The 10845-nt window shown below is 38.3% G+C and overlaps 1 protein-coding gene and 1 pseudogene across 2 annotated transcripts in view; both read right to left on the bottom strand.

The window, feature by feature from the left end:
* Positions 1 to 211: 211 nt before the first annotated feature.
* LOC101312474 lies at positions 212 to 3417 on the bottom strand (annotated as a pseudogene). Its single transcript, XR_183700.1, has 9 exons — positions 3377 to 3417; positions 3173 to 3266; positions 2848 to 2965; positions 2703 to 2791; positions 2400 to 2611; positions 1751 to 1861; positions 1551 to 1655; positions 1321 to 1441; positions 212 to 289 (listed from the first exon to the last, which is right to left on the bottom strand). The product of XR_183700.1 is annotated as a 1-deoxy-D-xylulose 5-phosphate reductoisomerase, chloroplastic-like (transcript).
* Positions 3418 to 10204: 6787 nt separating this feature from the next.
* Positions 10205 to 10845, bottom strand: part of LOC101300186 — a 34174-nt gene continuing 33533 nt past the window's right edge. The window contains exon 5 of the mRNA XM_004288972.1: positions 10205 to 10217. Within this exon, the coding sequence (XP_004289020.1) occupies positions 10205 to 10217 (13 nt within the window). The remainder of the gene's footprint in view (positions 10218 to 10845) is intronic.

Genomic DNA, 10845 nt, shown 5'->3' with positions numbered 1-10845 from the left:
ATTCCTGAAATTGTATCTTGCCTACAGGTTGTATAAAGAATAATCAAATTAACAGTAAAAAACTCATATCTGAATAACTATACTACAGTAAACCAAATAACCAGTACAATATATAGAGTGAATATATCATTAAATTTACAATGAATTGAACAATAAAAAGAGCAAAGCAATCTAAAGTGTCCAAGTAAAAGAGCAACCAAGGTAAATACCTGAAATCATTATATCATGTCAAGCACTGCCCCTTATTTCTTGCCCAGTTCACATATTACTTCAATAGTTCTTCCCCAACCTTTAATCAAAACAAATGGTCAAACAATGAGAAGTTACCAGACAGAACAAAGCAACCTTATACCAGAACAACAAGGCAAACTTCCTTATGAATGAAAAGGTCGTACATAAATAATAGTAAATGGATGTTTCTATTTTCCAAAACAAAAGCTGGACACATACCAAGCATACATCATAGCTTACAATAACATTACAGCTCCTTAAACAGTAGTTTGGTTGTAAGCATACATCATAGCTTACAATAACATTACAGCTCGAAACGGTCAACTCTAATCTAACGTCACTTATCACAGGAAAACGCTTTTACCTACCTCTCTGTGACCTAGTTTGGTTGATTTTTCCTCACATTAAACTCTCACATAGATGAGACGTAACTACACATGTAAAACTTTGAAGACCTTTACCTCCCGTTTATAGGACTCCCCATAGGGAGGATTAAACGTAAAAAAGATTGACCGCTTTTATCGAGACTTAAACGTTACCCGAAATACGTGATTTTTCATCCATAGCCGTATTTCACCATTTTGATCACATCTTGTTTCACGAGATTTTTTTAAAATTTGCTTCCTTTCTATAATTGGTTCACAAAGTTGTATACTTACATATAACCTACTAAACAAGTTATGCCACATTAATAGGCACGTTGTGATTTTAATGACTAAAAGCAAAATTTGTGAACAAGTAGTTCCATCAATTAGGTGATTAAAAAACTTGAAACTTATGTCGTCTTTATATTTCACACTATTGCTGTCATAGTGTTGATTCACAGAGTCACTGACACACAAACACCTAAACAAAGATGCTACCAAAGCAAATTAGTGCACAGAGAATAATTGGATTCGCTGGAAAGAGAAAATTGGAATTATAGGAAGAAAAAATAAAACAAACAAAAAACCATCATTCCATGGCAATCGCATAATGTGATACCTGAAATGAGCAAAATAAATCATGCAAATTAAACCATTCACTATAGATGTATACATAGCCATAAAGGTGCAAACATGAAAGTTCAAAAAGAAAAAGGTTCATTACTTGCAAAGATCAAGTCGGGGCCAGGTCACTTCGGAGCAATAGATTCTCTCTGGCCATGCATGGTGTAGAGGATTGGCAAGCGCATATCAGGCCACCCCAACTGTGCTAGAACAGATGAATCCTGGAAACATATTCATATTCCAAATTTTTATGAGTTGGCAGTCATTTTACAAACTACAGAACAGTTGGCATCTAAAAACAAAAGCAGACGCCACAACTAAGTGCTGAACCTGTGTTTCAATCATCGAATGTATGATGGATTGTGGATGAATTACAATCTCGATATCATCATAATCAGCTCCGTACAAGTAATGGGCTTCGATGACTTCTAGCCCCTGTCAAAAGTAAAACAGATAAGCAATTGCAAAGTGTTGTTTTACTTTTTTCTTGGTGGTGCCATATGAAACAGAAATAAAAGATGATAGACAACCTTATTGAAAAGAGTAGCTGAATCAACAGTTATCTTCTTTCCCATACTCCAGTTAGGATGTTTCAGAGCATCGCAACTTTAACTTCTTTGAGTTTTTCAACAGGCCAATCCCTGTGTGTAACAATGAGAGATTGTCAAGATCCTGATTATATATCCCCAAACAGAGAAACGCAAGAATCCCAAATTTTCTAATTAAAGAATTAAACTGAGGGAAATCAGGTTTCATTCATAATACTATTGGTGAGAGTCCTCAATTATTAAGTAAGATGTTACAACTATAATCTAAATGCATAAGCTACTACATATATCTTATGTACAAACAGAGTTAATTTTGATAATCTGATATCAACTATTCAAACTGCTTTTTTTTTCTTCCCTAAAAGTGTTTACAGAGAAAGAAAACAAGTAATCTACACAAGTTCTCTAATTTTTAAGAATTGAAGTCGAACTGCACACATTAGGAAACAACGATGTTCTCAACATATGCCCTACAAACTGGAGAAATGATGAATTCTGCTACTTTGAAACAATTTCCATATCGAATGCATGAATAAAGGAATGATTAGGCAAGGACTAAAATAAGGTGTATCAAGTAATTTAACCATGCTTTGACTAGTACTGACAAGAATTTAGCATTTTTAATAGATACATCAACATCACAGCATAACTTATTAGATAGAGTCGGCTATCAATATGGATACATTTTTATACCTGAAAAATTGCAGAATGTTCTGAATCAGCAGGAAGAATTTTCACATTATGCTTGTGCGCAAGAGGAAGAACAAATGGGCCTCCAGCAATCAGAGTCTCCTTATTGGCTAAAGCGATGTCTTTCCCAACTTCTATTGCAGCCACTATAGGCTATGATTAGGAAGACAACTGGAATATTTTCAGCCTGCTAGTGTAAAAGTCAACACTGTTTTCTCAGGAAAAATAAATAACAAAGAATTACCCTCAGTCCTGCACAACCAACTATTCCTGTAACTACTGTGACTGCATCTGGGTGCCGAGCAACCTGAGAAAGAAAACCATTAGCAATTTCTTGTAGAGGATAAGAATGAAATTCATTAGCAGTGGAAACCAGATGCTGAGGCCACCTCCTTGCTCCCCAGGAATGATCTCAGGCTTGTCTTCTAAACCAGATAGAGCCTCTTGAAGCTCATCAACTAATGATTCATTTCTAACAGCAACTAGTTTGGGTTTGAACCTCTTCACCTGTGCAATACAAAATAGGATATCATCACCATGAAAATATATGTAAGATATAAACATTCCAAACTACAGACAACTACTTTACTAGCAGTTATGATGGATGATTATTGAGTCGGGTAAAGTTTTACCACTCAAATTCCAAAACTGATTTGTATTCTGGAATAAACAAAATTTCGAAGTCTAAGAAATGCTATCCATCTGATGGATTGCCTGATCCACAAGAAGAGTAACATTTGAGCCAGCTGCTAGGGCCACAACTCTGAACTTATCCGGAACTATGTCCAATATCTGTAGAAACATGAGACTACGATTATAACCAACGGATGCAAATTCCCAGAATTTGTCCGGTGTCTTGCATTTTATCGTAAACCTCAACAATGATATTAAAAAGAAAGAAAGGGATCTCCTCCATACCTGGGTTCCAAACCCACCAACACATTATCTTTCTCTCCCTCAGTCCTGCAACTGAAGAGACAAACAATGGAAGATCTGTGGAAACGACCCAATAGCTTCGCCGAAGAAGCAGCCAAAAAATCAGACCATCACCAGTTCGCCGCCGAGCCCTCCAAGAAAGCCGACGAGATCAAAACGGCCGCTCTTAAGCAAGCCGATCAGATCAAGGAGAGGGAGATAGATCGATCTCATTCATTGATATTCCCATTTCACTCAAGAATTCAGTGACCAATTTACCCACATCCAACTCGTCTGCCCTCTCTGATTGCGGATGAAATACTTACCGAGTTATGCAACTCACGCGAACAAACGCGGAGCACAGACGCTCCGGAGCATTCCAGAACTCACCGTTCAACGGAAGTAGAAACAATTTGTTGCAACTTTACTACTCTGAAATGAAAGTAAAACCTCAAACCCTACAAGTGTTTCGCACTTGAAAAAGGCTTTTAGGCAACTCATCATTCAACACCCTACTTTTGCCAGATTGCTAACAACAACCACACAACCTGGAAAAGATGTGGGAACACAAATATGAACAATGTTTTTCAACTGTGGGTTTCTCACAAAGCTTAAATTAAACATTTTCTTAATCACAAATATCCAAAGTTCCAGTCTTTCCGATCAAATCCTCACGAACCCAAAACTCTTAAGACATAAATTTCTCAAAAACCCATTAAAAACAACATAATTAAAATTTCGTCAATTTTCACAAGTTCTAGTCTTAATCACAAATAGCGTGTAATATCCTAGATTTTCATATCTATTTTTTCTTGTTTTATTCCCTTATTTTAATGAAGGATTATTCATGAAAATTCTTGGGTTTATGCGAAGTTGAAGTTCGGGAGTTTATTTAAAGTTGCCTTGACTTTTAATAGTTGCCTTGACTTTTAATAGGCCAAAAGTTGACTTTATTTTCCGTAAGTTATCTTCGAAAACGTCCTTCATGAAAGTTGTAGAGCTTGTCGATACGAGTTCGTAGACATATGGCACGTCTAAAACGGATGTCGTATGAAGAAGTTATGTTCAGAGGAAGTTTGTTTTCGGGTTTGAAAAGAGTATAAGTAGAAATATTGTGTGTGAGATTAATTAGAACCCTAAAAATCAGTTTCCCTCCTCTCTCTCTCCTCCCACCCGAGCTCCCCGAGCCTTCACTTTCTTCAGCCGAGTTCTTCCTCCTCCGGCCACCAAACCGGACGCCACCGGTCCCATTCGACTCCCACAGCAGCCTTCTCCATTTCTGGAGTAGATATGCTGAGGGCTTGTGTCATGGACTTCAAGGGAAGTTGGGAGGATCACCTCCAATTGATTGAGTTTGCCTACAATAATAACTATCACTCTAGTATCGGCATGGCACCTTCTGAGGCACTCTATGGGAGGCCGTGTAGATCACCTATTTGTTGGGCGGAGGTGGGTGATAGTGAGCTGTTGGGTCCTGATATTGTTCAAGAGACGACTGAGAAGGTCTCTATTATCCGAGATAGGATCCGAACGGCGCAAAGCAGGCAAAAGAGCTATGCCGACTTGAAGAGGAGGCAAGTAGAGTTTGATGTTGGGGATCATGTGTTCTTGAAAGTCTCACCTACTAAAGGGGTGGTGAGATTTGGCAAGAAGGGGAAGTTGGCTCCTAGGTATGTGGGGCCTTTTGAGATTTTAGAGAAAGTAGGAGATTTGGCTTATCGGCTTGCCTTACCTCCTACCATGTCCGGGGTACACAATGTGTTTCATGTGTCCTTATTGAGGAAGTATGTTCCGGATGCATCTCATGTGATTGATTATAGTTCTATCAAGGTGAATGCGGATGCAACCTTTGTTGTTGAACCGGTTCGAATCTTGGATAGATCAACCAAGAGGCTTCGAAGGAAGGAGGTCGATTTGGTTAAGGTGTGTTGGAGTCACCATGATGAGGGTGATGCATCTTGGGAGTTAGAGTCGGATATGAGGGCTAAGTACCCCAAGTTGTTTTTGGGTTAGTATCTTTGAATTTCGGGGCGAAATTCCTTTAAGGGGGGTAGATTGTAATATCCTAGATTTTCATATCTATTTTTTCTTGTTTTATTCCCTTATTTTAATGAAGGATTATTCATGAAAATTCTTGGGTTTATGCGAAGTTGAAGTTCGGGAGTTTATTTAAAGTTGCCTTGACTTTTAATAGGCCAAAAGTTGACTTTATTTTTCGTAAGTTATCTTCGAAAACTTCCTTCATGAAAGTTGTAGAGCTTGTCGATACGAGTTCGTAGACATGCGGCACGTCTAAAACGGATGTCGTATGAAGAAGTTATGTTCAGAGGAAGTTTGTTTTCGGGTTTGAAAAGAGTATAAGTAGAAAAATTGTGTGTGGGATTAATTAGAACCCTAAAAATCAGTTTCCCTCCTCTCTCTCTCCTCCCACCCGAGCTCCCTGAGCCTTCACTTTCTTCAGCCGAGTTCTTCCTCCTCCGGCCACCAAACCGGACGCCACCGGTCCCATTCGACTCCCACAGCAGCCCTCTCCATTTCTGGAGCAGTCCCGCCGGCTGTCCCGCCGCTTGGAAGCCACCACGAAGCGGCGGAGCTGCTGCTGTCCCGCCGGAAAACCGGCGATTTCGACGCCGTTTCCGGCCAAGTTTAGGTGAGTCTTGATCCCCTCTTCCTCCTAGCAGTGTCTAGGCATAGTTGAAGCAAGTTTTTGAGGTTTTGAGGCCGGTTTTGTAGAGTGATTTTCTGGTCACTGTTCGGGGAAGTTTCCGGCCAGTTCCGGCCAAAATTGGTCGAAGTCACAGGTATGAAAGTTGTTCCCCTTGCTTCAAGCTTTAACTTTGCTGTTGGGAGTTTCTCCTAATTCGGAAGTTTGGGGTGGCGCGTGGGGCCCACTCGCCGCCGCTTGTGGCGGCGTGTGGCGGCGCGTCCGGCTGAGTTGCGGCCTTAGCTTCCTGTGGTTAGCTAGTCTTTGTTGCTGTGAGCTTGTTGAGTGGTAGTATGGCTAGATTTTAGGCAAGGTTGGCATGTTAGGACTTAAGTTTATTTGTGTAGGCTTGGTTGAAGTTTGGGGTAAGATTTGAGGATTAGAGGCAGCCTTTGTGGGTCTCTAAGTTCGACGACTTTGAAAAGTTGTCATCTCTTTAACTAACTAAGAGAGTTAGTTAAGGGTAGTGTGATAACCTTTTGTGTTTTAGTTACTAAGGTTTTATTTGTGCTATTTTTAGGTGATTTGTGAAGTTGTGTTGGTTTACCTTGGTCGTTGTGGAATTTGCAGCGGGAGATTTAGGTGAGTAAACCTCACCAAGGTTCACTTTTGAACCTAAGGATATTATGGTTATATAATGATAATGATGATGATGTTGGTTTTAATATTATGCTTTTAATTGTTTTTAAAATTATATGAGCTTGATCGCCAACGGCTCATAGGTAAGATAAAACAAGTTTTCTTTATATTGTGATGTTGAGAATAATGATGTGATATATATTATGTTGTTGAGAGTAATAATTGTGATATTGTGTTGTTGTGGATAATGTTGTGAAAATTATTATGATTGTTGGATAAATAGCCAAACCGGGTTCCAAGCCCTTTTTGGGTGATTGGTTGCGGTTAAGATGCTATTTATCATTTTTGTATTGATATTAGACAGTCAAACCGGGTTCCAAGCCTTTGGCCGGGTGATTGGTTACGGTTAGGAATAAAGCTCTAGTCCGTCTGTCAGTGTAGGTCATGGGAGATACTATATGGTATCTGGGACCCATGGGTACACATAGTGTTGTTGTAGGTCATGAGGGGTATTTTATTAAATATCTGGGACTCATGGGTACATTTCTTGGGTAATGTGTTAGATGTGTGGTTTTTAATTATTGATCCAATCTCTCTTGTGAATATTTGACGTGATTAAATGTTGTGTTGTTTTGAGTTTACTCATACGAGCTTTTTAGCTTACCGGGTTTGTTGTTTACAACCCGGTGCACCATTCTTGGTGTAGGGGTTAGACCTGCAGGTGAGGATCAGCAGGGTTGAGGTGGAGGCTTAGTGGCAGGGTTTTTTGTCGGGTTTTAGATGTTCATTGTATATTCTTTTTATATACACTGGGTTATGATTTATTAAACTCATGTGAGAGTTTCTTTTTCTTGTTCTCAAGTTATGTAAACAAGGAATTGTAATTTAACTCAATTTGGTGTTGTGTGTAAATTTACTTTACGCATTGAGTTTATTTTCCCTGATTTTTGTTGAAACAGGTTTTGGGATTTTAATATTTTAGGATATATCATGCCAAAATTTTTGAAATTTATCTTTCGGAAATTAGGGTGTGACATAGCGAATTTTGTAATAATTTTTGAATAGAAACACATTTTTTTAATGAACATTTGCAAATACAACAATAAAAATATTGTAATTGAGATTCTTCACATACTAATGAACATTCGTAAATACAATAATACAATATCTGAGATTCTTCACATATTACAATGAATACAATCCTTTGCTATTTGATGAACTGTCACTTTAGATTTTTGTTTTTTGCTCATCTTTAAGACTGCTCAATGAACCTTGAATAGATCACATAAACCCAAACATTACCATGATTAAAGCATTGTACTATGTCATTACTTCAAAGTCAACACACAAATATGAAACAAAACTTGACCAAAAAACATAGATATTAACAATGCATTGGATTTTGTTGTGATTGTTGAATCAAACACATTTTTTCTTGATGAACATTCGCAAATACAACTATAGCTAAAGTATCAAATATTTTTCACACATTACAATCCTCTGTTATCTAGTAAACATTATAAAGTCAACCTAATATGCATGTAAATTCTCATCTTCACTGTCTAGGTAATGAAACTTCGGGGAAAAAAAACAAAGAAAAGCTAAAGGACATTCTACTTAAGTTGGCCTAAGATGCACATATTGAGCCAAAAAAATGTAATTTGATTCAATTACAAAAGCACAATAAATGGACAACTATAAAAAGGCAACAAGAAATTGCTAGAGATGAAACTATATAGAGGTCACTACTACAAATATTGTACCAAACAATGTTGTTTTACGACGGATTAACATTTTTCAAAGTATGATAATATGAACCCTATTATGGAATAGTTTGGATTTCCATCTTTTGAGTGAAGATGACTGATGGAATCCATGCAAGTATACAGGGTGGATGTAGTATAGTGAATGAAAGAAAATGGGTTGTCGTTCCCACAAGGATATTAGTTCAATTCAAATTCTAACTTAATTAATCTAAACTAAGAACACAAGATTACGATAACAATTTAAAGAAACAAACAAACAAGAAAATAAGTAAACAAACAATGATGAATGAACCTAGGGTGTCAGAATCAACCACTAACAATCCTATTTATGCTTTGATGCAACTAACAGACTGTTTTGTTTCTTTAGATAACAATTCCCGTATCTAAGTCCAGATACGACACTTAGACCATAGTTTTCCTTAAGTGTATGATTCTCTCCAGGTACGGTAAATGTCGTATATCCTAGCATGCAGTCTATCTAGTTACGGCATAAATTTAACATGTAAGACTTATTATGTTCTAGAAAACAAGAGAATCATGCGGTATTACTTCAGTTATGACAATATATAAGTAATTCACAACTCTTAATCACAAGAATCTAATATGAATTATATTGCAGGTACGCCTCAAATTCATCTTCTAATTTACTAGATGCAAATCCCTAAGGTCGTATATCCTAGCATGCAGTCTATCTAGTTACGTCATAAATTTAACATGTAAAACTCATTACGTTCTAGAAAACAAGAGAATCATGCAAACCATTACTTCAGTTATGACAATATATAAGTAATTCACAACTCTGTCGGTGAGCCGTGGCTTGGTTGGTTAAGGTGCTTAACTGACAACTTTGAGGTCACGGGTTCAAACATCACGGACATATGTAGGGTGTGTGAGTTATTAATAAAACGTTTTTTTTTTTTAAAAAAGAAAGTAATTCACAACTCTTAATCACAAGAAGCTAATATGAATTATATTATAGGTACGCCTCAAATTCATCTTCTAATTTACTAGATGCAAAGCCCTAAGGTGATCAATCAAAGAACTCAAACATATAGCATCGATTAAAATTGTGACTACGAATTCATCATAAAGAAACTATAAATCTATTAATCAATCATCAAAAACATAAACAATCATGATAGGGCATTATCGTAACCTTAGAAAAGGTTTACCAAAACATGACTAAGTAAAACATAACAAAAACATAAAAATAATGGAGAGGTGAAGGGTGGATGGATCTCTGATCCTTTAGGCGTCTACAATGTGCTCTCAAGACCTCCCTCCATGTGAAATTCATGCTCCCTCAAAATAGAGAAGTTCCTGCTCAACTTTGGCTTCAAGTTTCATTTTAAGACTTTGATTTTGACTCTTTCTTGATATAGAATAGGAAAACCTTGAGATATCTCTGGTAGAACTGGGAATACATGTACTCCTTGAATGCTCATCTGCATTATTGTTCTTAAAGCTTTAGGGTTGACGGTCTTGTGACACGAAACTTGAGTTCTCCACAAATGTTTGCAAATTCGAGCAGATTTTCTGATCTGACATTTCTTCATTCAAACAATCATAACTCAGTCTAAAAGTATCGAAATCGAGATCCGTAAAATTCTACAGAAAGTAGATTTATGTATCTTTTCAATGATATAAGGCTTATAGTCTGATTCGATCTAAGTAATTCAGTAATTCGGTGAAGTTAGCTGTTTTGCGTAGGCAGATTCTGACACTTGAGATTACAGTCGCCTTTCAATCCTAATTTGCTCATTTTAGCGCATTTTCTTCTCTTTACGACACAAACCTATAAATACACTAAAATAACATAAATCAATCACAAAAAAGAGAACTACACACAAATACAAAGATTAGGACGCATACAAATATAGGATAACATGAGCACACGGGTCTAGGCGGGTCTAGGCGGGTCTAGGCCCTATGCGGGTCTTGGCAGCAACTTGGGAGGTCTAGGCGCCCCTTTGGCGACCTTAAGTGGGTTTAGGTGGTCCCAACGTGGGTGTAGGAGGTCCCTTGCCAGGTCAAGGCAGATCAAAGAAGCCCCTTGGCGGTTCAAAAGGGCCTCTTGGTGGCCCCCGGCGGGTCAAGGCAGTCCACTAGCGGCCCTAGACGGGTTTTGACAGGTCTAGGCTACACCTAAGCGGGTCTAGGCGCCCCTTTGGTGACCTTAAGTAGGTCTAGGAGGGCCAAGGTGGTCCCTTGGCAGGTGAAGGCAAGTCAAAGCGGCCCTTTAGCAAGTCAAAGTGGGTCAAGGCGGTCCATTAGCATGTCAAAAGCGGGTCAAAGCGGCCTCTTGGTTTGTCAAGGTGGGTCAAAGCGGTTAAGGCGGGTCAAAGCTGCCCCTTAGCATGTCAAGGCGGGTCAAAGCGGCCCCTTAGCGGGTCATGGGGGCCCTAGGAGGGTCAAGACGGTCC

Source organism: Fragaria vesca, linkage group LG1 (genome assembly GCF_000184155.1).
Source record: "Fragaria vesca subsp. vesca linkage group LG1, FraVesHawaii_1.0, whole genome shotgun sequence".
In the NCBI taxonomy this organism is placed as follows: Eukaryota; Viridiplantae; Streptophyta; class Magnoliopsida; order Rosales; family Rosaceae; genus Fragaria; species Fragaria vesca.
Note: the sequence above shows the minus strand (reverse complement) of the source record. Positions and strands in the feature narration are given on the sequence as shown.